The sequence below is a fragment of the Daldinia decipiens genome, assembly GCF_022478715.1.
Source record: "Daldinia decipiens strain CBS 113046 unplaced genomic scaffold F4813scaffold_9, whole genome shotgun sequence".
Classification (NCBI taxonomy): Eukaryota; Fungi; Ascomycota; class Sordariomycetes; order Xylariales; family Hypoxylaceae; genus Daldinia; species Daldinia decipiens.
The window spans coordinates 160,675-187,573 of NW_026054552.1; the positions used below are offsets into that span (position 1 = coordinate 160,675).

Genomic DNA, 26,899 nt, shown 5'->3' on the forward strand with positions numbered 1-26,899 from the left:
AGCGCATTTTCGGGATATAGAAAGCTGCAACCAATCGACTGGCAATTAACTGTGTTATGCGATACATGGGCCTTAAACATGCCAGACAAACATTCCAGATCCTAGTTAGGTAGTCTCTATGGCAATGACTCAATGGAATCCATTTATGCTGCACCCCATAACCTGGCTTAAGCAAATTTGGTGAATCGAGATCTTTCTAGTTTAAGTACCTAGGTAGATTCCACTCAGAGGCAGAATCCAAATTAAAAGGGTGATTCAATACCTAGGTACCTATGTAATCTTATCAGTAAGTACCCACCAGTAACTATCGATAAGCTGTTCTACCTAGGTACCTACTATGTAGTAAGTGATAACTCGTATGATAAGAAGGTTCTGTGCCTGACCTAAACCCAATTCAGCTAAATCACCCCAAGTCAGGCAATCAAAAACAGCCAGAAGCTGCTCTTTGAAGTTAGCACGGACGAAAGCATTCGTGCACGGACCATATAGTGCACTAGGAGGCCTAGGAATTTATTTTATTTTGGTGTTCAAGCAGCTTGCATTGGGGAAAGAAAAAAAAAGTCCATAGCGAAACCTCCCCTCTTTCGCGACCCCTCGCTACCATTGATGCCAAATAAAAAAAAACACGACAACGACAACACCAACATAGACAAACTCTTTTTTACTGCCGAACTATTTAGATCTACTATTAAGATCCCTTATACGAATCTTGCCGGACCTCACCTCACCTTGAGTATACAGGAATCTGTTCTATGAACTTGATTACTACTGTATCTTCGGCGCCCTCTACCTAATCTACGCTCAGAGTCCGTAGTAGGCCACCGCGTCTTAGCCCTGCGGGGCACAACATCTCGAAGCGATACAACTTTGACAAACTTTGATTTTTACCTACTAATATAAAACACCGCGCCTTCTTCTTCTTATTTCTTCTTCTTTTAGGTAGAATCGTTCGCAGCTCGCAGTTCGCAGTTCGCAAATCGCAAATCGCAAATCGCAAATCCGCGAATCCGCAAACCTACCTCGATTATCACAAATCATGTCGGTGCTTCCGGCAGAGACTCATGCAGAGCTAACGCAGCTCCTGCAAGCTCTGCAATCCTCGGATAACACTATACGATCTCAAGCCGAGGGGCATTTGCAAAATAGCTGGACCAACACCCGTCCTGAAATCCTGTTGATGGGCCTGGCTGAGCAGATAGCTGCTTCACCTGAATCATCCGTAAGCAATCTCTTTGATCGTCTTCTACTTGTTATGTTTTAAAGACTAACATAACCTATGTGCATAGCTCCGCTCCTTTGCTGCCGTCATATTTCGTCGAATAGCATCAAAGACACGCAAGAACGACAAAGGCGACAATTCTGAGGTATTTATATCACTACCTTTCGAGCAAGCTTCCGTTATCCGCCAGAAGCTCCTTGAAGCCTTAGCCAACGAGAGAGACCGCCTGGTACGGAATAAAATAAGTGACGCTGTTGCCGACGTCGCAAGACAATACTCAGAATCCAGTTAGTCTATTACCGATCCTCTCCTTTTTTTTTCTTACTTACGCTCACGATGCGTTCGCGACCACATCCTGTTCCACATACTGTGTTCCCTCTATTCCTAGGAGCAGGAATTGATAAGCGCTATAGCGCTAATACTAGACCCTTCGTGAGAACGACCGCTAACATACATGTCCCAGCCGAGCAATGGCCTGAGATTCTAGCCGTTCTCTTCAACCTGAGCGTGGCGACTGACGCAGGCCAACGCGAGACTGCATTCCGTGTCTTTGCGACTACACCAGGTATTATCGAGAAACAGCATGACAATGCAGTGTTGGATGCCTTCAACAGAGGATTCAAGGATGATTCTGTTGCAGTCCGCTTGGCTGCTATGGATGCCTTCGCATCTTTCTTCAGAAACCTCCCCAAGAAGGATCAAAATAAAGTATTTTCGTTGCTACCCGACGTACTCAACATCCTACCCCCTATCAAGGATTCACACGACTCCGAAGACCTCAGCAAAGCCCTGGTTGCCCTAATTGATTTAGCTGAGACCTCGCCTAAGATGTTTAGGCCCTTATTTCACAACCTCGTCATGTTCAGCGTCGGTGTTATACAGGACAAGGAGTTAAATGATCTCAGCCGACAGAATGCACTCGAACTCATGGCTACTTTTGCCGATTACGCCCCGTCCATGTGCCGCAAGGATCCCTCTTATACGACCGACATGATCACCCAATGTTTAAGTCTAATGACAGATCTCGGCGAAGACGATGACGATGCTGCTGAGTGGTTAGCATCAGACGATTTTGATCAGGAAGAGAGCGATTTGAACCATGTCGCAGGAGAGCAGTGCATGGACCGACTGGCCAACAAACTCGGAGGCGAAACTATTCTGGCCCCAACGTTCCACTGGCTCCCCAGAATGATGACTTCTATGGCCTGGAAGGATCGTCACGCGGCTTTGATGGCCATCTCGGCTATATCGGAAGGCTGCCGTGACCTTATGGTCAAGGAACTCAGCCATGTTCTTGAGTTGGTTGTTCCTGCGCTGAAGGACCCCCATCCGCGAGTTCGTTGGGCCGGGTGTCAGGCTCTTGGTCAGATGAGCACAGACTTCGCGCCTACGATGCAGAAAGAGTATTTTGATACTGTCTTGAAGGCCATCATTCCTGTGCTTGACTCCCCAGAAGGTCGTGTTAAGGCGCATGCCGCTGCCGCATTGGTTAACTTTTGTGAGGAGGCGGAAAAGAGTATCCTTGAACCCTACCTTGACCAATTATTATCCTCGCTATTCCAACTTCTCCAGAATGAGAAGCGCTACGTCCAGGAACAAGCACTCTCAACGATTGCCACCATTGCCGATGCCGCCGAAGCTGCCTTTTCTAAGTACTATGACACATTGATGCCTTTGCTCGTTAATGTCCTGCGGCAGGAAACCGAAAAAGAGTACAGACTACTTCGTGCTAAGGCTATGGAATGCGCTACTTTGATAGCATTGGCTGTTGGAAAGGAACGCCTCGGAAACGATGCTATGGTCTTGGTTGAGCTCCTTGCCAATGTTCAAGAACATATCACCGACCCTGACGACCCACAGTCGCAATATCTCATGCACTGCTGGGGACGCATGTGCAGAGTTATGGGCGCCGATTTCTTACGCTTCTTGCCAAATGTCATGCCTCCTTTAGTTGAATTGGCCAGTGCCAAGGCTGACATCCAGCTATTGGATACGGACGACGAGATTGAACAGATTCAGCAAGAAGACGGATGGGAGCTCGTGCCGCTCAAGGGCAAGATGATTGGAATCAGAACTAGTACTATGGATGACAAGCATATGGCCATTGAGCTTCTCGTGGTTTACGCGCAGACTCTCGAAGGTCATTTTGCTCCGTATGTCGCCGACACGATGGAGAAAATCGCACTTCCGGGTCTCGCATTTTTCTTCCACGACCCCGTTCGATTCATTTCGGCGAAGCTTGTTCCTCAGCTGCTCAGTTCGTACAAGAAGGCCTATGGTCCCGAGTCGAATGAACTTCGGGGTCTATGGGCCGGAACCGTTGACAAGCTGCTCGAGGTGCTTACTGCTGAGCCGGCCATTGATGCTCTAGCTGAGATGTACCAATGCTTTTACGAGTCGGTCGAAGTAGTTGGCAAGGATTGCCTCAACTTACAACATATGGGCAAGTTTATTGACGGAGTTCACTCGGCTATTGAAGACTACAGGGACCGTGTCTCTAAACGCGAAGAAGATAAGGAAGGAGCTGCCGCGGAGGATGCCGAGGATGAAGCCGAAGAGATCATGATTGCAATTGAGGACGACCAGACCTTGCTGTCTGATATGAACAAGGCATTCCATTCCATCTTCAAGAATCATGGTTCCATTTTCCTCCAGCCATGGGAACGCCTCATGGGCACATACGAAAGCTTCCTTACCTCGGCGGATCCTACGCAGCGCCAGTGGGGTCTATGTATCATGGATGATGTCCTAGAATATTGTGGACCAGAGAGTGTTCGTTATGCCCAAGCTATTAGCACTGCTCTCTTGGAAGGCTGTAAAGATCCCTCGGCTGCTATCCGACAAGCTGCTGCGTGAGTTAAATCCTACATCTTGGGTTATGATGCGGCCGATATGATATCGCATCGTAGCCCCTTTTCGATAACCACTAACATATTTTTAGGTATGGCATCGGTGTGGCCGCTCATCGTGGCGGGGCTCCTTGGTCTCAGTTCCTGGCGACGTCGATACCTTACTTATTCCAAGCAACTCGGATACCGGATGCGCGTGGCGAAGAGGCTGTTTACGCTACTGGTACGTCGCCCTGTTAAATTCAAGACGTATTTCAGAAGTCGCTAATGTGTGTACAGAGAATGCTTGCGCGGCTATCGCAAAGATTTTACACTTTAACAAACAGAGTCTACAGGATCCCCAAGCTATCGCAGCACAATGGTATGTATCCGGCACAGTCACAAATCAAACACAGCTACTAACTAGTTTGCTACTTAGGGTCAATACTTTGCCAGTAACAAACGACGAAGAGGCAGCGCCATATGCCTACGGCTATCTCGTGGAGTTGATCGAACAGTAAGTCCAAATCGTTAATAATAGACGCCATCTTCATTCTCATACCGTTTCACAAATGGACAAGCTACTATTCATTTTCTATATACATATATATACATACAGTATGTTTAATATGTCAGGATACTAACCGTTCATGTAGACAAAACCCTGCGGTAACTAGCCAGGTTGACAAGGTGTTTGTCTACGTAGGACAGGCTCTTGAAGCCGAAATGCTCCACGGACAGTTGGGCGCACGCGTGGCCCGAGCAATTCAAATCCTACTCCAGTCGGCAAATGTCGACCCGACGCCAATATTGCAACAACACTTCTCGCCCGAAGGCCAACAAATCATCAGACGTCACTTCTCCTAGTTGTGACAAATCAACGCCCTTGGGTTGCTATGATGACTTTGCTGAGGGCTGCGCGATATCGGATTCGCGCAGGGTTGCTCATAGGAATTAGCTGCAATAGATAGCAGCATAAAGAATGAGAGAATACTAAGCCTCAATCATGACACTATTCACCATCATCGATCGAATCCACTCACCTACTTCTAATGACGGGGCTGCCCCCCTTACCCTTCATCGGGGTGAAAGACCTGGGAGAGCGAATAATTCAAGGATAGAGCTATACGCCCTAGCGCGACAACTGATGTCGCGGTTGCGGGTGGATAAAATGGAGAATACGGTTCTCCTGGGCGAATAGGCACGACTATAGGAGAAGAATTTGTATCGAGATTCGGTACCTAGCAATATAGAATCAAGAAAGATTACCAACGTAGAGGGCGTCTTGGCGTCTGCTGAATACGTGACACATCTGATTTGATAGATCAGGACAGCTCGCTAAATATTGAAGGGCTATGGAAGTTATTTCAAAGTGGCATTTAAAGCAACAGTGTTTATAGTCGAGTAACTGCTGTTATGCAGTTGAATTTTTGACTTGGCCATATGTTTTACGCCAACGAAGGGGCTTCTTTATATCACTTATGTGTTCCCGTAGCTCTGCTTATAACAATCTACATAATCTAATAATTCCAGGTAGAGGTGCTTTTATACTCCTTGCTATCTTCATCACTACATCCCTATTCAAGTCTCGACACAATACCTCGTCAACAAGTACAAGATAAATCACAAAGAATCAAATCTCACAAGCAATCTATAGATACAAATCATTTATATATCGTAGATAACCCTATGCTACACATTCAACTACTTCAGTGTAAATAAATTGATAAATACCGCAACTTAATACTACTATACACTACGCATTAACGTTAATTAATATATTGCGCAGCCCAACCCGTAATACTATTTACCCACTTACAAACAACCAATGATCTCAGTACTCCTAACCAGAGAAGTGGTATCTTTTGACTCCTTGAAAGCGGATTCCGTCATCATCTCCTTAATAACGCCGTAGAACTCGTGCTAAACAAGCTCGAAGAATGTAGCTATTGCAGAATCACATTTGATTGGAAGGCTCGTCGCTAGGCTTGTTCCCAGGATTCGTAGTGGGATCCTATCCCACGGTCGTTCTAGCGACTTTATCGATTTCCTCATCGCGACAGCTCCAACCATCGTAAACTCGCATCAACTTTTCGGTTTCCTTGTTCATAGAACCGACCCAGTTAGCTAAGGCATCGCAAGCCTGGCTGATTATCTCCTGGCTTTCCTCCTGGACGGCAAGTTTTGCGGTCTCCTGTCGCTTCTTCTCTTCGGCCTGGCGTAGTTCATCTCTTGCCTTTCGCTTTGCGCGACGGTCCTCAACTTCGCGGGCGCGATCAGCAAGATAGCGAACGCTATGTCCGAGGCCAGCACTCTCGCTAGATACACCGCGGTGCGGGCGGTCTAGAGGAGGTTGAGTGAAGAATAACACGTGACCAGCTTCGTCGCGTTGGAATTGCTCGCGAACTTCTTCGGGAATCTTGTCATTCAATGCGTCATCCAAGCGGTAAACTTCGACCGGACGGGGCGGGTTGTAGACATTTGCTTGACCGTGCGGACCGGGACTAGGCGCGGCGGCCATGGGAGCTCGCGCGGGCGTTGGCGCAATACGATGCGACGTGTCGTAGGCGGGCATCGGTGAGTTGATTTGGTGAGGAGGTGGGTGGTGAGACTGATGGGGTACGGGGACTGGAGTAGTGCTGTATTGAGGCGGGTATCCGTTGTAAGGAGCAGGCTGGTGAGGAGGCTGATGCGGTTGGAAGTGTGGTACGGGAGTCATCTGTGGTGTGGTATGACCATGGCCGCCGTGTGGAGGACCTTGGACACCCTGAACCGGAAAGCCGGGATGGGGGGCGCCAGCATGGTTGCCGTATTGTGGCACAGGGACCGGGGTTGGACTGGGACGCGGCGCGAAGGGATTAGGCGGCGCATAAGCGCCAACATGTCCAGGCGTGGGCGTAGCTGGAGCTGGGATGGTAGAAAAGTGATGAGTATTACCCATGGCGATATCACCCTGAGCGTCAATAGGACGCGCTGCCATCATGGAAGGACGACGGACTGAATCCATCATAGGGAGAGGCGGAGGTGGAGATGGTGTTGGTTCCGGGGGCGGAGATTCCTGTAAAGAAAGAATGTATGAGCAAGGTAAGAAATTAGATTAATTTTAAGTGACGCGCTCAGTGAGACATTGGGGGAAAAAAGAGAGAATAGGATACATCGCTATCCACCCGTGAATTTTTTTTTGTCTTTGTAAAATGTGAAAGTAAGAGGGCAAAAGGGTAAGAGGGTAAGAAAAGCTTGCGATGCAATCGATAAGACAGAAAGAGCAAAATAGGGATGTTAGTAGAGGGGTACGTTAAATCCATTCACCCTCTTCACTCTTTTATTGTTATTTTTTTTAGTCCCTTCTTATTCCCTTTATCCCCCCTTTTTACATGTTACATGTTCGCTGCTCCTCTGGCATCTAGGGGGAGGGGGAGGGGGAGGGGGTATGAATGTTGCGAAATATGATTGCGATAGCGACGTTTAGGTGCGCGGGGCAAAAAGATAATATATAAGAATATAAGAAAATAAGAAAACAAGGAGATAAGAGACGGGAAACAACTTACATTCGGCTCTCTCTCGCGACAATGCACGGCCCCAATGAGGGGTGGCGCATTAGGTGCTCCCCAGGTTGGCTTGGGTAAGGGATCCGTTGGCTTTGCATCATCTTGAAGAAGATGCTTAATGGGGCTGATCACCTTCTTAAGCTTGCGAGGCGCCTCAAACAGGTCCATCTCGTAGTCCTTCTCACGGACCTCGTCGGGTAAGCAGCTCGCCCACGTTTTGATCTTGTTGAGCTTGTGCTTCTCCTCGTTATATCGCGCCTCGCAAACATAGACGTCTTTGTTCTTAGGGAACCCTCGCGGCCTACCTCTGTTATAGCGAGTAACGAACATGACGAAGCACCGATCTACTACTTCGTCGATGCGATGGTCTCGATACTGGCCCGTCTTGACCACTTCGTTTTCGAGGAAATGCTTCTCGAACCGATGGACCGTCTGCTCTGGGCGGTAGTACCAGCACGCATTCACCCACTTCTGTCCCGACTTATCCTCCCAAGTTCGGTAGATCTGCGCCACGATGGGCTTGGTCAGATCGTTCGGGTTGGTAATATGAACCCAGTCACCTAAGTTCAGTCAATGTCAGTATCAATATCCCTCATCACACGTGGTAGACGACGTGACAGTTCATAAAACTTACCAACTCTCCAGATCTCCCCTTTATAGAAAATCTCTGGCAGGGGTCGCCTACCGTCCTCGTCTTCGAATTCGCTATCGGGCTTAGCCTTCTCCTGTTCAGCAAGCAAATGAGTTTGCCGCTGCAGCTCGACCGCATCTTTATACAGTTGGCTGTCCTCTTCGTTATACAGTTTTGCGTTCTCGAACATCAAGTCGAGGTCTTTCAGCACTTGATCTACATTCTGATACTTCTTCCTCTTGGCTTTACGCTTGATCAGATCCATCGCTATGGGATTCTTTATGGCGGCAAAGTAATCAGGAGTTGTCTGCTTGTCTGGAAGCCTCTCGAACGGGATGATTAGCAGATCTCCATCGGGATGCTTTGGCTTTCGTAGACCTTTCAATAGTGTGTGGATGCGGGCTTCCAGCGGAGTAAAAACCTTAGGAGGACGGCCTCGTCTCTTATGTGAATCGTCATCCCTCGTGTCAACCTTTCGTCCCGAAGTTGAGTGACGACCGCCCCGCCGCCCACGTCGTCGACCACCCTCATCGTCCGAATCGTCGTCATCGTCATCTTCTTCATCCTCTTCCTCTTCCTCTTCCACTTCTTCCTCGTCTGGATCCGGAGGAGGGGAATCCTCCGCTTCGGGAATCTCTCCTAGGTCGGGGAGTACGGCATCCTCGGGCTTGATAGTTCCCTCGCTGACTAGCCTCTGAAGTTCCTCCTTAAAGATCTCTCGTAAACGAGCGGCGTCCTGAAAGAATTCCGAGGAAGGTCGGTTATAGACCATGGCATTATGGGAGATGAGGGCGACATCCCTGACAAATTCGGAGAAGGCCGTGTATTGTTTCCTAAGCTTCTTGGTCTGCAATGGGAGATATCAGTGTCAGGACGACGTGAAAAGGGGGGCCAACTGGACTAGTGACTCACTCGAACGGTACTAAAAGCGATGGGCTCCTTTATAACGTCGTAATATTCTGGGATTAGTCGTCGGTTCGGGATGCGCTGAAAGTGCGAGGCAATATGGTAACCGCTATCGAGTTCATTGTTGTTAGATAAAAATAACAACTACCAACCACTACCAACCACTACCAACCAGGCCAGTAGAACTTACTTGGCGTCTCTATAAGTAGAAAGATAATTTGCCGTGTTTTCGATGACAATTAACATATCGTGATCAAGACGGCTCGGGGTGCGATCCTCTTCAGGCTCCCCATCGGCATCCGCGTCGTCTTCGGCATCTGCGCCAGCTTCTGCGCTCGCGTCTCCAGCGGCGTTGATACTCAATTCTCCTCTGGAACCCTCGCCGTTGTCACTAGCATCTCTGGAGTCTGCAGCGGCCTTAGATGCGCCCAGATCCTGCGGCGTGTTTTTGGCATTGCCATCATTAGTTGCTTTAGCCTCGATGGACTCGCGAACCTCGACCGCGCTCTCGGCTTGTTTCTCGGCTTCGTCAGCCATAATAAGAGCTTTAAAGCCAGACGAAAAAGTAAAGCCTCAGTCTCAAATTAGATGATACAGCTTCAAGCAAAAGAATTCAGAGCTGGCACTTGAGGCCGAGGTGGTCAATGGTGGTCAATGGTGGCCAAGCTGCAATTTCGCGGATATATAACAAGTGCTGTTTCGAGGTGGTCCGCGGTTTGTTGGTGTTAGTGACCGGCGCCCGCTGCAAAGTCTCAGTTCTTAAGACTTTATCGAAGCTATATAGCCGAAGATTACCCGAATACCCACCTGCAGTTACACGTATTGTTGTATCTACGGATAAATGCATACGCTGTATACTATGAGCAGTATTATATCATTAACGGGGGTCATGTTCCATTATACCATTTTATCTTTCCAATAGCATTTTATCTTTCCAATCCCCTTCACATTACGCACATATTCCGTACACATACATGGTATTACGAACAACAACTCACGAGGCGGATATTAACTCAGCTGACAAGCATCTATAATACACAAAAGTAAATCAACGATTAGTTTCCAACGTCTTGTCCAACTCAGCATCCCCCACCACCACCTCCTCCGGCTCGGATATCGTATCTACGTGTTTCGGTTTGCGTTTGTATTCCCTATGACTCAAGAATAGGATAGCGAGGATGGTACCGAGTTGTGCCACAGTAGTTGCCAGAATACTGATGAATCCGCCGTGAAAATTAGGCGCGCCGCTTGCTGGAAACTGTACCACTTGAGTCCCGGCCGTAATAGCTTGGCCGATGGCGTTCATGCTGGCTGTTACTACAGCACGTTCCTCGGCGTCTCCGGCCATAACCACTGATGCCCAACCCATAGTCAGGGGTGAGCAGGCTAGGAAGCGGTTAATATAATCATCTCAAGCTATTACCGGAAAGGGGGGAGGCTGGTGGCCGGCCATTGGCGCGATAACTTACCTGCCTCAAATCCAGTGAGTATAAACCCAGCTAAACGGCCGCTCTCACCAACGTCCCAAGCCACAAGCAATGCCATACCAACAAGAACTGGAAAAGTCACGACGATGGCGGGAACCCAAAACCGCCCGGTTTTATCTGCAATAACACCGCTGAACAGTGCAACGACAATACTCACCGCCGTGACGATGGTAGGTATCGTATTAATCTGAACGACCGAGTATATGTTGCTCTTTGCTTTCAGATATAGAGAGAACGGCTGACTTCCAGGGAGGAAGTTCTGATCCATCAATGTCCATTGGAGCACGAAGAGATACCAATGCCAACGAGAAAATACCCGCTTGAATATATCTCGGGATAGTTGTAGCTGCGGCGGAGCTACGAGTCCTTGGATACGCTTACGCGCAAGAGCGTGCTCTTCCGTCGTGATGAAACGCGGCTTCTTCCTAGTAGGTACGTCGGGAAAGACAAAGAACCCGCTGGGATAGATTAGCATTCGCTAGTTAAAGCATTAATATCAGGTATGGTTATGAGATAGACCTTACAATACTGATATGACAAGCGTAATTATCGTATCGACGATGAAGAGCCATCTATCTACTAATTAGCAACATACCATCTTGAATCTCGCAATGAACTATGTCCTAGTATAAGGGACCTACCTCCAGCCTGCCAAGCCGTGTACTTGATTCAGATTAGTATAAGCCGCAGCCTGCAAATACCCAGCAAACATAGTCCCGAGCGGACTAGCAATGAAGAAAAGAGCGACGCGTCGTCCAATCTCCCCTGGCTTATACCAAGAACCGATAACGTAGATCGTTCCAGTAAAGGAGCAGCATTCGAAGGCACCGGTGAAAAATCGCATAGCATACAGCGTCTCGACGTTCTTAGCCCAAGCTAGACCAAAGGTCGATAATCCCCAGCCGATTTCTAAAGCCGGGAGGACCCTGTTGGCAGGATAGTGCGTCAGGAAGTAGCACGCTGGAATCATGAAGGTGCAATATGATGCCCAGAAGGTTGCCGTGATGTAGTTGAGCTGGTCGCCGTGCATGCCGAGCTCTTCTTTCATACCGCTAATAACCTCGCGTATTAGCAGCCATACACGGTAGTATATGTTGAGAACTTACCTGACATATGCATTGGTGATCGACTGTTGGTCGAGGTACTTGGTGAAGAAAGACAGGCAGCCGAAGATCAAGATGCTCAGGTCGAGTTTCAGGATTAGCCATTTCTCCTCTTCTGGCATACCCTTTGGATACCACCCGATAGAGCTCATCAGCCTGATCCAAAGACTCCCAATGCGAGACTCGCCATTACCAATGCTCCCTTGCTGGCTGGGCTCCTGTCGTGTTGATGACCATATGGTCGTTTTGTGATTCTCGTTTTCCGGCATTGCTATACCCAGCATCCACGGCAGAGGCTCAAGTCTATGATAAAATAAGACCTCTACCTCGAGTTGTGTTACCCTGTTGCACTTTTGAATCGAGGGGGCATTGATTTGTATTAATAGTAAAGGGGGTAATGCCTCTGCAAATGCAATTGGGTACCTGACATATATATTGCACTCCAGCTAGATACATATAAGAATTAGTAGAGCATCTTACCGGTCGTCACGTATATAATAGAAGGCGAGTGTTACCAATGACAACTAATAGGCGTGAACCGTAATGTCGTGATCAACCTTTCCTATGATAACACGACCCCGGCATTGCCCGAATACTTATAGCGCCGAAGAGTATACAAGAATTGAACCTGTTATCTCTTGTTATGGAGATATTGTATTTGTGTTGCATTATGAATACCTAGCTGCTTCTTACCAAATTGAGAGTTCCCCTCTCTCAAACCTATCGCGACGGTGGCGTCAACGAGACCTGGTATGGCGTGACAGGGATGCTCTTTCGCGCCCATGATATCCTCAGAGTATATATCCTCAATAAATAGCTTCGATATCAGCGCAAATAGACGACGTGCAAAAACAGTATACTCACGTTTGTATTTACTTCATCTTGAGCGGATCATAAAGCGGTTGCCGGTGCAAGAGTCAGGTTTCTAAGTTGGTTTAAAAATGACACTTGGTATTATCTGCACATCAATAGCAACCTAGCAATATATTTACTAGGAGTTCTATATGAGATGTATTTCAATGCATTTTCATAGCCTGTATTTTTGTATTTGTTATGATTGTAAACAGCTTTAATCAAACACCTTAAGTCTTGAAAATACAACCGTCTTTGATTCTCTTAACTGTGATAGTTTAGGTACTGAAGTAGGACTGAAGAGTTATATGTTCTAAATAAGAATATAATAAACATATAAACTTTTCTCATATGCGTTCGTGGTCAATTTTAATAAGGAGGCTTCGTCGGATCACCATGGAAATAAACTAGTGAGAGGTTGCAGCTGTATAATATAAGTCTATGAATAAATTTTACTATTGTTAAAGATATTCCACAACTCTGCAATACTATTCCATATGATTAATAGATCGATAATCGATATCTTTTTATATACAACTAATGTAGTCCCAGATAGTCCTATCGTTTCCTTATTATGCCAACTCTCTTACGAAATAGCCTACTGCTTTACTATACATAGCTAGGTAGGCAAGGGCATTGGTACTCATAGAAGAAGAGCTCCTTTGGAGCTTCGCAAAATATCAGTTAATGAAATACGCTATATTAATAACCTCTACATATCAACTTACAACGCCCCTTAAAAGGATAGTATCTATTTTAAACACAACAAGGAGGCCAACCTACATGCCGATTGAATTGATTATATTCACTATGCTCTTACCGTCATTATATTAGCCAAGGCAGAACTTTCCTCTGCACGCTCAAAGCTTAAACATATCAAATATCACCAGTCACTTATACGTTTGGATGAAATAGCAATCCATCTAAGATATAAGCAGGTAAGTTACATCTTACTACATACATACCCTCCTATCCAACCCACACTAAACTTGCAATTAAACCCTAGCCCCTGATCGCCGACCGGGTAACATGTGTCAGTCCCCGTCTCCGCCGATATGAGGGGTGGCTTTGACCGAGTTCTCTTTCTTTCTAGATACATACCTACCTACCTAACCTACCTATAACTAACGACTTACGTGTACGAGCAACTACGGGATGCTATTAGGTGTTTGATTTTTTGGCGTACGTAGGGCGGGTCTGGCGTTGTATTTTTTATTTTTTTTTTATTTTTTCTTTAGACAAGCGACGAGTACATACATATTGCCATGTCTTGTTTGGTATAAGGAGTATTTCATAATTATTGATCAAGTAACTAGGTTAGTTACTTGTTTTACTTTGGTTACCATCAGTGATTATCATCTCTTTGTCTTGGGTCTTGGGTCCTGGTCTTGGTGGTCCTCTTCTCTTGCCCTGACGTGTTGTGCTTCCTCGGTCCCCGCTGCCCCGTCTCTTTTTCAAATCATACGCCCTGTTACTCACTTAGTTACTCACTTATTTACGTACGTACACACTCACTCACTCCTCAACCTACTTCGCCTGCCCCAGCTACGATGAAGATCCGATTCAAGTCTCCCTCGGGCGGAGGAACGCTGGAACTCGACGATGCCTCCACAGTCGACCAGCTCCTCGAATCCATCAGGTCGAGCACCGGCTTCGCTGACGTCACTGTCAAGTATGGCTGGCCCCCTAAAGCTCTAACCGCCGATCAGGCCCAGCTCTCGGCGCAATCTCTCGGCCTTCATCGAGAGAACCTCACTGTTGTCCTCAAGGAAGATGCTTCCGCTGCTGTCGCACATAATACGCCTCCTGTCCCAGAACCCGCCGCGACCACCACACCCCCCGCGGCGGCTCTCTCCGGCCTCCCGTCTTCGCTTCGGGGCCGCGAGAAAAGCAAAGGCCAAGGTATCAAGGACCAGAACATCAGCGTCGCCATGCCGGAAGCCAGCTCTACGCTAGGTAAGCCAAGTATTATCCAATGGCGCATTCTATAGAGACCACTTTAACTAACACCGTGCGCCTCGCCCCAGTCCTCCGCGTCATGCCCGACGACAACAGCTGCCTCTTCACCGCCGTCGGCGGCGCCCTCCGGGGCCTCCGCTCCGGGCCCGACGAGTCCTTCACCGCAGACTCCCTGCGCCGTCTAGTGGTCGAGCACATCCGCGCCAACCCGGAAAAATACAGCGCCGTGATCCTCGGCAAGCAACCCGAGTCCTACTGCGCCAACATGCTGCGGCCCGACACCTGGGGCGGCGAGATCGAACTGGCCATCATCTCGGAAGTCTTCCAGCTCGAGATCTGCGTCATCGACGTCAAGACCGGCACCGTCTACCGCGTCGGCGACGGCAACGGCTACCCCCTGCGCTGCGTCCTCGTCTACTCCAACGTCCACTACGACCGCGTCGCCGAGATCTTCGTCGACGGCCAGGAGATCATGGAGTTCGACGTGACGCGCTGGGCCGCCGACGAGAGCAGCGAGTACATCATCGCGCGCGCCCAGGAGATGTGCCGGAAGCTGAAAGAAGAGCATCACTACTACACCGACACTTCCGACTTCGTCATCATGTGCAACGAGTGCGGCTGGATCGGCCAGGGCCAGAAGGCTCTTGCGAAGCACTCCCTGACCACCGGACACTCGGATATCAGCGAGATTAAGGATACCGGTGCGTAGACGGCGGTTATACATTTACTACTAGTTGGGGACCGTTAGGTCGTTATAGTAGAAATCCTCTTGTACATAGTATGATATACGGATGCTGGATGGCGCAGTCCGCGGAGAGTTGGAGATGGATACCCTTACTCGAGAGAAAGAGTAGCAGATACTCGAATGAGACTCACGATCAGTCATGCTTCATACCTATAAATATGTTCAAGGTCTCTATACTGGTTTGATGCTTAGCAATAGAGATAATTGCATCGATTTCCTAATGATGCTAATGATACGTCTGCGTACTATGTAAAGAAGGGAATATTTTAATAATGTTCGACAGGCACTTAAACTTCACCAAAACGACACAAAACACGTATATGCTATTTATTGTGGTATCTACCTAAGGATCTCTACCCAAGGCCGAGGGAGTGACTTCCTCGATATGCTATCGACATCGACATCAACACCACCACATCCATTACTAAATAACCAGAAGGGAGATTCATCTGTCCCCCAGCCGGTTAACCCCCGGTACCCAATGCCCTTGCCCAACCCTACCGTTCCAACCCAGCTGGAAACGCCGAACAATGTTTGAGATGGATGGATGGTTGCGCCCTAGACCCTCCCTAACTCCCACCAACCTCAACCATCCCATGCAATAGATCATGCAAGCCCATATCTTCATTAAAACTGATACTACTATAGTACACAAATTGCATGCAGCCTGTCGTTCGTCTCTCTAGTCAACCTCCCAGCGGCCATCTTCGAACTGCGAGATGCTGTTGCTGCTGCTGCTGCTGCTTTGTTTATTTCTTGCTGACGCGTAAGATTCGTCTTCGTCGCTCCAATCGCTAAACTCGCCATCGGAATAATCCCAGTGGACCGGGATCTTCTCACCTCCTTCGCCGATGCCGAAGATAAGGCCTCGCCATTCGCCGGCGAGAATTCTGGCGGCGACTTTCAACATGATATTTACGAGATAAGCCGGTGGGCTTAGAATAAGCCCCACCGTCTTGTTTATTATCGTGGCTGGTATCCGACGGACAGCAGCCATACGACTCTGGGGGGTTTGCCTTGGGGGTGGCGAGAAGAAGTTAGCGGGAGGGGGTAGCGGTGATAGAGCTCGTCGGCTCATAGATAAGCTATGAGGTCGTGGCCGCGGCCGGACTTGTGGCTTCTCTTCCACACCGGATGCGTGTGATGCTTTGGAAGACTCGGCAATAGTCACATGGCTGTTTTTACTATCGACAGGAGAACGTTGGGAGGGCGAGGCTATTTCGTTAGCATGGTCTTTGGCCCCTTCAGAGCTTGCATCAAACGTCTTATCCGTCTCTGGCGTATTTGTATACGCCGGATCGTCCCTTTCACGCGGAGACTGAAGAGGAATGACGATATCATCGTGTGGATGAGGAAATTGAGATTGAGAAGGCGTGATTGGGCGAGACGATGGCGGCGACGGAGGGAGCGGGTTGGCTGGTGAATTCCATGACTGTACACTATGAAATGAGTCGCTTGACCCTGCAGGAGAACTTTCATCCGATTCTAAAGGATGTGAATGCGGCGGAGGATGGGGCTTCGAAGCGCTTGATGATTCTCTCGACTTTGAAGGGAGCGAAGACACAGTAGTCACCTGTGAAGGAGCCGTGTAGGTTCGGCCAGCTAACATTCGGCTCATCCGTTTCTTCTTTAGATTGATAGGTGCGATACGACCGGATCCCTCGAAGGAAGAAGGCCCTTCATCAACTTCTTTACCTGTGACTTTCCCTTTTCTATTGTTAGGTGCGGGGGGTTCTTGCAGCATCGACTCCCACTTTTCGAAATCGACAGCTTGTGATGTCTGGGGTTGTGTTGAGATACTGTGAGAATCTACTGGGCCTAATAGCTGCTCAGCGTCCTGCACAACCAAAGCTGCCGCCTCCACCTGAGCTCGCATGGCGCGCTGATGATGACTTGTGCTCGTAGAGCTGATGTCGCTTTGTCCTGATACCGATTGCTTGGTATTATACGAAACCACATTATCCTTGACAATGTCCCATGGGATATTTGCTAATTCCAACCCAGTACCGAAATTGGAAGCCAGAGATTGTGCGCCGTCCTGAAGAGCCTTTAGAGCCGCTAGATCTAATTTTCTAGGACGAATACTATCTTCCCTCTCCTCGGCGACCGTCGACTCTTCAGACTCGGACATTAAGTGTCCAGATTCCGGCTGATAGTTATATTGTGATAAATCACGGGGTGTGTGTGGTCCAATGTCATTCCTAAAAAGGGATATGTCGCTTAAAGTACTGGACCGTCTATCCATGTAAAGTTTGGCTGTCGGCGAGGATTGGGGGGAGGAGTCGGAGAAAGGCGACGATAATAAATTCTTCCCTTCCGGAGTCCAAGCCTTCTTTTTGACTGGTGTATGCGGATCTTCCGGCAATTCTACCGTGAAGCTCCTCTTAAATGGACAATGTGTCTTTTCAAATAGCAATGTTTTATCCAAAACTTGTTTTAGCAATAAAGCGCGGTCCTGGTCATCGGGATCTAAGACTGGTAGCTCGATTCTCCAGTATTGAGGTCGTCGTATCTGCAAGACGAATCTGCTGTTATCCTCGTCGATGCACCAGCATTGACTTTTCGGGAGGATGGGCTGAAGGGCAGAGCCGCAGCTAAGGAAGGCCACGGACCCGGGGGCACGGTATATGCGGAACGGGCCTTGTAGTAGTAAAGATTAGCCCAAGAATAGCCAAAGAATAGCTAAAGGGGTAGAGTTTTGTAAGCCGTCTGTAGGGCAAACGCGGTAACCTACCAACAGCAAGAGTTCTTTCGAGTTGCGACGAAGCTGGTAAGGTACCTGGTCGATCCTCATGGGAAGAAGAGGGACGCGAACCAAATGGGTTACTCTGAGTGGAGGTAAAAGAGATTATCTTGACGGAAGGGTGGCTATAAAGAGTCTCGACCAACTCTTCGGATTTAGATGTGGTCGATTCTGACATTCCAGGCTATAAGTAAAGTGACGTGTCCGTGCTTTTGCTATGGATGCTGTGGATGCTGTGGATGAATGAAACTCCCAGGAAGAGCAGACGATATGACGTCTAGGTCATGGTGTGCAAGGTGTGCAAGGACGCGAGGACGCGAGGGTCGCGGGGTTGAGGAGAAGGGAAAAGACGGTGAGCTGGTTAAAAAGGGGAAAATGGAGGAAATGACTTAAAAAAAAGGAAAAGGAAATTCAATAGCTTCAAAAAGTTATATTAAAAGATCAAACTGTTATTTAAAAAGTTGTTAAAATTCAAACGCTACGCCTTCAAACGCGATTCTATGCCAAATGCTCATTTAAGCAGGACTTGGTGAATAGGTAGGTAGTAAGTAGGTAGTAAGTAGGTAGTGAGTAATAAATGGTAAGAAATAAGAAACTAAGGTATGCGAGAGCCGAGGGCTGCATTCGGAAAGCTTGGATGATGTCGTTCGCAAATGCACGAATGCACGACAGAAAATCGAACTACCTTCCCCGCGCCACAGGACTTATGGCGTGTACGGAGTAGTTTGTACATACGATATGGGCCATATGTGCGACACTGTATGTATGATACCGTAAGCGGTGTAAGATCCGAGGTTGGTCAGGTGGGGGTTCCCGATCCCAACATCTCATCATCTCCACATGTCTGATATCCATGGATTTGATTGATCCGTCTATCGATTAAGCTTAGACGTTCATGCAACTAATAAGTCGGCTAATGCATCCTATATATCCTATATATGCATAGTTTATGAAGTAGCTTATATTCGGTATAATTACATATATGGATAATCCGTACTTTACGAAGTACATACTGAATGAAGATATGTAGAGATAGATACCTACTTCAAGATCCTTATCCCTTATACGTTAAGCCTCCACCAAAGCTATGCTCGCTATTCTTACCTCCAGCCGTAACCTCACCCTTACTCGCTCCGCTTTCAAAAGCACAGCTACCCATATCCAATGCCTTAGCCGGTCCTGAAGGCATAATATCGAAGTCGAAGATGTCAACAGGTAACCCCAGGGTTGTACACGCATTCGGTATATCAACGATGCCCGCCACGTGTCCCTGAATGGGTGCCGACGATAGTAGTAGGTAGATCTGGTAGTCGCTATATCCAAAACGGCGGAGATATTCGATACATCCTATACTGTGTTAACCAGTTATCCCTCCTCTACTTCTCGTTGTACTTACGCAAGGTTGTCTGTCTATAAGCAACTGCGACGTCCATGTAATGTTGCTTGCCATGTTCATCCACCGAGAAGCCCTCAAAGTAAATATGGCGACCGGGTCCGAACTGCGGCTCTACCGGTCCGGGTAGGTAGATGGGTGACTTCAGGCCTAGATCTGCTACCCCGTTCTTGATGACTTTGAAGTTGATTGTGATGACACCGGCCATCTCTATCGCCCCGCAGAATGAGATCTCGCCGTCGCCCTCTATTTTAAATCAGCACTCTCCATTTATTTGCCTGGGCTCTAAACATTAAGGCTCAACTCACGCGAGAAATGTAGATCTCCAACGCTAAACTTCGCGCCGGGAACGTGAACCGGGAGATAGACCTTCGAGCCCCTGCTTAGATTCTTAATATCGCAATTCCCGCCATGTTCCGGCCGGCCCGGGATCGTCCTAGCACCTTCCCTACCGACCTTCTCCGTGAGAGCCGCATCCGCCGCGCCCGCATGCAGGCCCTTCGACTCCGGCGGTAGGGCGACCTGTCTCTCGAGCCTATTAGCCGAGATAAGCTCTGCCTCGCGCTTATTCCAAGTCGCTAAGACCTCAGCCGACGGCGCACAGCCCAGAATACCCGGGTGGATTATTCCTGCGAACTTGACGTGCGGGATGTGGCGCGACGTAGCAAAGATGCCTTCGAAGTCCCATATAGCCTTTGCGGCCGATGGGTAGATCTCGTCTAGAAACCCGCCGCCGTTGTCTTTGTGGAAGACGCCGGTGAAGCCCCAGGGCTGGTCTTCAAATGGCTGGACATCCATGATTTCAACCAGGAGGATATCGCCCGGCTGGGCGCCTTCGATCTCAAAAGGGCCTGTAAGGCAATGGACCTTAGTTAAGTCAACATTGCGGATATCGTCGGCGCTGTCGTTATTTCCAATCTGGCCTCCTGTCCTGTGATCTAATTAGTTTTTATACGGAGGGTATAGCTTAAGACCCACCAGTCAAGACATTCAATCTTAACCGTCTCACCATCCTTGATAGTGCCCGCAGATGGAACTATGGATGCGTCAATACGTAGGTTTCTGGCTAAAATATTCATTTTGGGGCCATACTATCAGGGTGCCATCTGTTCTTGATACGATATTAGTTAGGAGGTATATATTTAGTCTATCCAGTTTGACCTACGTGAATGTTTTTATGCGCTGTTGCTGGCTTATCGAGGCTTACCTTGCCGGCAGTACGAATTGCGGTTTTACCCATAGTGAGTTTCTAAGACTTGCGATGTTTTCCAATGGTGATATCACTGATCTAGGGTGGTTGTGACTGTTAGTACTAGCGAAAGTTCTGCATCTAGCTCCTCATAGACACCAGGACGGACATCAATGTTCAATAGAAACTATGTAGGTACATGTTCAGGTTTACATTAAGGTACCTTATATACCTTTTATAACGGAACTTACTTGGACGTACCCCGCATCGCGGTCTGCAGGAGGCACCTATCGCAATAGACATTGTGATATCACATACTAGAAGATACTAAGCAGCCTGCGTCATGTTAGTGACGGCAAGGACATGACACCTTGGGTATACCTAATAGCTAAGGTTGGCGTATCAAAATCTCCAACTATTCGCCCCCCCACTTGGGAATCTACCTTATCATACCTATCATAGGTAGGTACCTATCAAAGTCGATGAACGGAATATGCACCCAGCTGATAAGAGGAATCCCAAGCAGCTGCTCAAGTTTACAGATAAGGGAGAATATCTCCGGGAAACGTAATTCATATAGAGAACCTAGTTATAGCTTATCTTACTATTCTCTTGGCTTGCCAGATCCGGATATAAAGTGTTTAATGTGATAATAGAGATTATAAACCATTTTAACTAAAATATCGTCGTATATCGGTGATAAATACCCCTTACAATCTAGTATTTGCGATCTGGGGCAATTAATAAGGCCATTATAATTCTTTCCTGCTTCCCTGCTTTACCGACTCATCGTATGATGGCGGCTCATCTCCATGGATGGCATCCAAGTTCGCTAATGGAAGGTTGAGGAACTCATGCTTGTTCTTCCAGACTTGTTGGCTTGCTGCAAATTCCTGTATTTCGGAACGGGGCGCGTTCGGCGACGGCGGGGGGTCCGTGATCTTAGTGATAAGGTACGCGGTCGATGCTTCGGCAATGCCATATATCAACACGCCGAGTAGCGGGACCCGGAGAAGCGTGTAAAATCCAATACCGAACCCGAAAAGGAGCCCTTCACGGCTCCTGAACCAATTTCGCTTCTGCTCCTTGGTGAAGTAGATACGGGCAAAGTAAGGTTCGAGTAGTTCACGCATCAGGCTCCGCGAAGAGAAATAGGTCTGAAGGAAAATGACGAGGTAGCGCTTCGGGAGAAAAATTCCCGTACCAAAGATGACCGCCGCTGGCCCTAGGCCAACCGCCTTGTTGAAGGTATAGAAACTGGCCGCGGGAAGTACCAACCGGCCGATGTATGGGACGTACGACAGAGCAAATACGGCCAGAGAAACGAGCGCCTTTCGAGCAAACTTCCACAGGAACATAGTAACGGCCTCGGCAGTGCTTCCCGACTGCGTGCTCCCATCCAGATGCTTGAGTTTACTAAGGTTCGGATAGTACATATCGCGGAGTGTATCGGGATTCTCGTGCTTATGCTTATGGACATAGGTCATATCTACCCATCGTAACGAGTCCATGAACCTGGCAGGTTAGGAGTTAAATGAGCACAAGCCGTGTTGCTACGAGGAAATAACGACGTACATATTGTCTAGTGTTGGTGTCATATATCTCATGAGAGTCATGAGAAACAAAGGAACTTGAAGGACATGGTTGGCGATCAAGTCAAGGCCATTTACCAGAGTATCGTCCCACGTGGCTTTGTCAAGATCGAATATTAGAGAGAGGACGCCCAGAAGAACTTTGATCCCGATGATCTAGTGTTTAAGATGGTTACTTATAAGTCGACCTAAGCAGATCAGGTCTTGGGGCTCTTACCGGAACGGCAATGGCCAAACGGATCGCGATGCCGGCACCGACAGCTATGGCGGCTTGCCTATAGTGATCGTTCGTGAATATAGCGGGGTTTTGTAGAGCTCGGTGAGCTATAGGAGAGATATTAACGACCTTGTAGGAACAATTGAGTTCCTTGTATATAGATAGAACATACCACCAACGAGTGTCAATTGTATGCCACGTATGACGGCATTTAAGTCGAAGTGGGAGAGGTCGAATGCCTTCTTGAGGTCTTTTTTATCCAGCTTGTCTAACTTGTCTAATTTAGACATGTTTAGTTTGAATACCGTTTAATTCTTGGCTGTGGGAAGAAAAGTAGAGTCTTGAATTAAGAATTGAGTAAGAAGCATAAGACCATAGGAGCCGGATACCCGACTGATGAATGCACCGGTGACGACATCTGCGTACCTAAGCTTTATGTTATCTAATCTCGACTTATTGTTGTCTATCGATAAGAGTTGTTCCATATAAGCCACGGGCAATACGCCTGTACGCTTAAGTGCTACTTCAGGTAATCTCTCCACCGCGTATTTCGCAAACGGATTTGATTCGTCGTTTCCCCTTACTTCGTGAGCACTGCCACACGCTTTATACAAAGGGCTGAGAAGATGCCTAACCTAGGTACATATGCTTATTCTTTCTCGACTAAACTTTGATGAAAAATGAATCAGAGCTGAGATTCTGCCTCTACGAGGGGAAAGTCATATCCAGACACCAATGAAAGAGACTAATACAATTTCATATAAGCATATAGGTAGGCTGAGTCCAGCCGCACGAACTTAATGATGCAGTAAGGTGGACGATATAAATGTTTATTAGTGGTTACAGGTACCAGGCCACTCCTCGTGGCGCGGCGTAGCATTACATCTTTTACGCCGTATTCCTACAAGCAATGCGATTGGTCGATTGTCGTCTGTGAGGCTAGGATTGGTTCACATTCAAGAAATACAAAGCAGGCAAGGTATATTTCTATATCTCTGCCCAAAAGATAGTTGTATACCTATATAAGAAGACATCATGGACTTCTATCAGGGCCATGTAGATTCAGCATTCCGGATTCGGCGTGAACGGATCAATAGGGAAAATAACAGCAGTTGATCATCAAGTTATTATATTTTATTTTATCTACCTCTGCCTAAACGACGACGTGCTGTCAGCAAATATGGAAGACGGAAAAAAAGTCGACGGTAGCTTCTATATATACGCCCCAAACAAAGGAGCGCCGGTGTTCTTCGCAGTCGCCTTTCTAGCTACCGGTGGTGTTCACCTTTGGCAAGCAATGCAAGTGCTCTCTCGAAAGTGACACCCTAATAGTCGGCAAATGCAATTCTAACACGGACTAGTCATTACAAGAGCTGGAAGCTCACCGGGTTATATGTTTTATGCGCGCTTCTGTTCGGGTCGGGTTTTATTGTGAGAGAGTTGGGGGCTTTCGAGTATACGAACCTCGGCTATTATATTGCTAGCCAATGTCTTATTTACTTTGCACCGTAAGTTTAAAGCCCAGCTACCTTAGGTACCTATTAATCCTCATAAGTTGCTTATCGAATTATGTACTAGGCCGCTATACGAACTCTGCAACTATTATATCCTCGGCCGCATACTTTACTTCGTCCCCTATTACTCTCCAATCCATCCTGGGCGAGTACTGACGACCTTCGCCGCTATCTCCATGGCCGTCGAGGCACTGAACGGCAATGGTATTGCCTATATGGCTAATAGGTCATTACCAGAGGAACAGCAGCGGGCGGGCGAGGCGCTAATGAAAGCCTCGTTGATATTGCAGCTTTTCGTTGTGTCGCTTTTCGTTGTGCTCGCTGGCGTATTCCAAACGAGGTGCCGACGAAACGGTATCAACCACGTCAAAGTAAACGAAGCACTCCTAACTCTTTATATCAGCACAGCCATCATCATGGTCAGGTGCATATATAGAACAGTCGAGTACTTCGGTTCTACTAACGTCGACTTTTCGGATCCAAACTTCGACTACTCGGCCTTAAGCCCGATTGTTCGCTACGAGTGGTTCTTCTACGTGTTCGAAGCGACGCTTATGCTATGCAACAGCGTGTTGTTGAACGTCCGCCATCCGCGCCGCTGGTTGCCAAGTTCCACCAAAGTCTACCTCGCTAAGGACAACGTGACGGAAATCATGGGGCCAGGGTATAAGCAGGAGAGGAACTTTTTGGTTACCCTCCTCGATCCTTTCGATATCTACGGCATGATTAAAGGCAAAGATCAAGCCACGCGTTTTTGGGATGACAATGAACTTGAAGGGAGGAAGACTGATGTTGATCCAATGCTATCGACCGCCGAAAGACAGACCAACAGAGCTGTCTGAAAATAGAATGATTTGAATTTGGAGTTTCTGGGGTTCAGGGCATTTCGAATGCTTCTGCATATATCCACATGATTAGTTTAGACGGCACAATCAGTTGTGTCAAAGAATAGCAACAATACCTAGTTAATGTTTCTAGAAAACATGATTGAACTTCTAGTGTATTTTGCTAGGTTAGAAATATATGTATTATTTAGCATTTGTCATATTGTTTGGTAGGGATTCTGAATAAGAAGGATTCCATGTCAGTCAGATCCGTCAGGAAAGAGAGCCACATAGTAAAAGTCTAACCTTAGGTAGTTAGTGGCTGGAACATCTACGCAGCGTACCTACCTAGGTAGGTAGTATACAGTTAGGAAGGCACTTTTGTGCTTTTTGTTTCCGTTCTATGTATTCGAAACATGTCAAAACATACTAAACGCTCAATCGTCCCCCGCTTGCGAGATGAAACAATCTTATGTGATGTGCCAAAACCCCGTGTAATCCACATTATTAAGGCTGGCATTGGAAGTTGAAGAATTCGGTGTTTCAATAGTATGTATGCCGTTTTTGGGAATTGCTTACGAGCAAGCTTATCCAAAGGGACCTGTGCCTTAAATGGTATGACGCTATCAACGGTCTTCCTCACGATCAACGAGCTATTTGGTAAAAATAGGACAATTGCTTCGGCAGCTGAATTGCGCTGGCGATGACTTTAAAAGTACCTGATAGATTAAATTATTTCCAACATTGATTGGTATCTTGTTGTAGATGGGCTAATCGCTTAACGCCGGAGGAAGTAAGGGATTCTTCGATCTAAACGATAAAGAGAAGTTAGCCATAGTGCGACATGTCACATGAGATGTTAGGTTGAGAATTACATATGTACCTCATTCAAGTCACGTCAAGTTGGATAATGCAAATTTATAATTACAAAGTACATGTATGTGATGCTGTTTGTTTTGCTATTGCTCTTACATTTTTATAGGTGGGCCGCGGCATGCACATGTAATGCGGAGGGGAAAGCTACCTCATGTATGTACATGATAAGCCAGCCGGCTGCATACGCTAAGCTCTGTGCGAGACCAGTTTTTTCTATTTTCAGAAACATCCCACCAAAGGCTATGCATTTAAGGCATGTACGCAATATTCAAGGTATTATTAAAGGTAAGGTACGTATACGACGGTAAATTGCAGTACACTCATATGCACATACCATATTCGGGTACATTTATGTGCCTAAAGTATATCAAATAGGTATGTACTTAATAATACCTTATTATTAACAACAATATTTTATAACAAATAAATGGGCGAATCAATGTTTAATATAGATAAGAATAAAAGCCTCGAGGATCGACGTTTAATAAATACAAAGTTGCTTACAATAATAAGCATTCCCAAATTCCGTCTTATGATTATATTTAAAGGCGTTAGTCGAGTTAAAGTAGTAAAAGGCGAGCAAAGAAACGTCATAGCTTATTACTATGCCGGTCATTTTTCGAACCTGGTAAGTCCGCAAGTCATGATAATGTGGCTCGGTTCAGTTGTAGAACCCAGTTGTAGAACCCAACGGCTAATCCGAACGGCGCCTCATTTGCCATCCAAAGGAAACATCTTTAATAAATATCAGGTAGTTAAGGGGGAGAGCTATCATCTCCATACATCTCAATATTATCGGTAGCAGCGCTAATTTATGCTCTGGAATCGCATCGACAATGGAACAGTTTCCAATAATGTATTCGTACTTGAGTTTTATATGCGGTAACAGCTTCAAAATGTCCTCGCTACGAAAGTTAACGATATAGCTAGTTACCTCTATCTCTATGCAAGTTTCGACCAATTGACAAATGATAAATACAGCCGCAGGGATCAACATCCTTCAAACTTGCCATTTCCGCACCAGAAAATATCACTTCAAGGGTTCTTACCAGGGGTCATCCAGGCGGATCTTCTAGTATTTTCCTTTTGGCTGGGGGTGAGGCGGAGCTGGAATGGATGTACATACTAGGTAGTATACCAACAATACATACCCAGGTCAGGTATGCTATGTGCTATGTATGTAGGTACACTACGGAGGCAGAGAAGCAAAGGAGGCAAAGGAGGCATGGCACTATGTACATCTCTGGCTCTGGGGATCGCTTCGCCATACATG

At 47.2% G+C, this 26,899-nt stretch overlaps 7 protein-coding genes across 7 annotated transcripts; 3 read left to right on the forward strand and 4 right to left on the reverse strand.

Annotated features, from left to right (window-relative positions):
• Positions 1-551: 551 nt before the first annotated feature.
• On the forward strand, positions 552-5,559 carry F4813DRAFT_352825 (ARM repeat-containing protein). The gene is made up of 7 exons (XM_049242559.1): positions 552-1,219; positions 1,287-1,506; positions 1,683-4,071; positions 4,161-4,291; positions 4,348-4,429; positions 4,487-4,564; positions 4,704-5,559. Exons 1-7 carry the CDS (start codon positions 1,037-1,039, stop codon positions 4,912-4,914), a joined length of 3,294 nt encoding a protein of 1,097 aa, XP_049101372.1. The 5' UTR covers positions 552-1,036; the 3' UTR covers positions 4,915-5,559.
• Positions 5,560-5,630: 71 nt separating this feature from the next.
• Positions 5,631-9,862, reverse strand: F4813DRAFT_352830 (uncharacterized protein). The gene is made up of 6 exons (XM_049242560.1): positions 9,323-9,862; positions 9,139-9,241; positions 8,230-9,073; positions 7,596-8,155; positions 5,867-7,105; positions 5,631-5,803 (listed from the first exon to the last, which is right to left on the reverse strand). The coding sequence occupies exons 1-5, from the start codon at positions 9,667-9,669 to the stop codon at positions 6,062-6,064; spliced, it is 2,898 nt and encodes a 965-aa protein (XP_049101373.1). The 5' UTR covers positions 9,670-9,862; the 3' UTR covers positions 5,631-5,803; positions 5,867-6,061.
• A 318-nt stretch (positions 9,863-10,180) lies between these two features.
• Positions 10,181-11,844, reverse strand: F4813DRAFT_379739 (MFS general substrate transporter; the record flags this gene model as incomplete). The annotated part of the gene is made up of 5 exons (XM_049245490.1): positions 10,181-10,518; positions 10,602-11,077; positions 11,144-11,191; positions 11,261-11,671; positions 11,726-11,844. 5 exons carry the CDS (start codon positions 11,842-11,844, stop codon positions 10,181-10,183), a joined length of 1,392 nt encoding a protein of 463 aa, XP_049101374.1.
• Positions 11,845-13,650: 1,806 nt separating this feature from the next.
• F4813DRAFT_332850 (OTU-domain-containing protein) lies at positions 13,651-15,565 on the forward strand. The gene is made up of 2 exons (XM_049241150.1): positions 13,651-14,530; positions 14,602-15,565. The coding sequence occupies exons 1-2, from the start codon at positions 14,125-14,127 to the stop codon at positions 15,240-15,242; spliced, it is 1,047 nt and encodes a 348-aa protein (XP_049101375.1). The 5' UTR covers positions 13,651-14,124; the 3' UTR covers positions 15,243-15,565.
• Positions 15,566-15,888: 323 nt separating this feature from the next.
• Positions 15,889-18,199, reverse strand: F4813DRAFT_401512 (inheritance of peroxisomes protein 1-domain-containing protein; the record flags this gene model as incomplete). Its single annotated transcript, XM_049248416.1, has 2 exons — positions 15,889-17,918; positions 18,013-18,199. The coding sequence occupies 2 exons, from the start codon at positions 18,197-18,199 to the stop codon at positions 15,961-15,963; spliced, it is 2,145 nt and encodes a 714-aa protein (XP_049101376.1). The 3' UTR covers positions 15,889-15,960.
• An 876-nt stretch (positions 18,200-19,075) lies between these two features.
• Positions 19,076-22,702, reverse strand: F4813DRAFT_379742 (formamidase; the record flags this gene model as incomplete). Its single annotated transcript, XM_049245491.1, has 10 exons — positions 19,076-19,368; positions 19,418-19,660; positions 19,723-20,345; positions 20,393-20,450; positions 20,507-20,525; positions 20,580-20,663; positions 21,386-22,118; positions 22,179-22,351; positions 22,413-22,519; positions 22,585-22,702. The coding sequence occupies 10 exons, from the start codon at positions 22,700-22,702 to the stop codon at positions 19,076-19,078; spliced, it is 2,451 nt and encodes an 816-aa protein (XP_049101377.1).
• A 512-nt stretch (positions 22,703-23,214) lies between these two features.
• On the forward strand, positions 23,215-25,035 carry F4813DRAFT_332950 (uncharacterized protein). The gene is made up of 3 exons (XM_049241151.1): positions 23,215-23,711; positions 23,774-23,920; positions 23,991-25,035. The coding sequence occupies exons 1-3, from the start codon at positions 23,593-23,595 to the stop codon at positions 24,766-24,768; spliced, it is 1,044 nt and encodes a 347-aa protein (XP_049101378.1). The 5' UTR covers positions 23,215-23,592; the 3' UTR covers positions 24,769-25,035.
• The last annotated feature ends 1,864 nt before the right edge of the window (positions 25,036-26,899 follow it).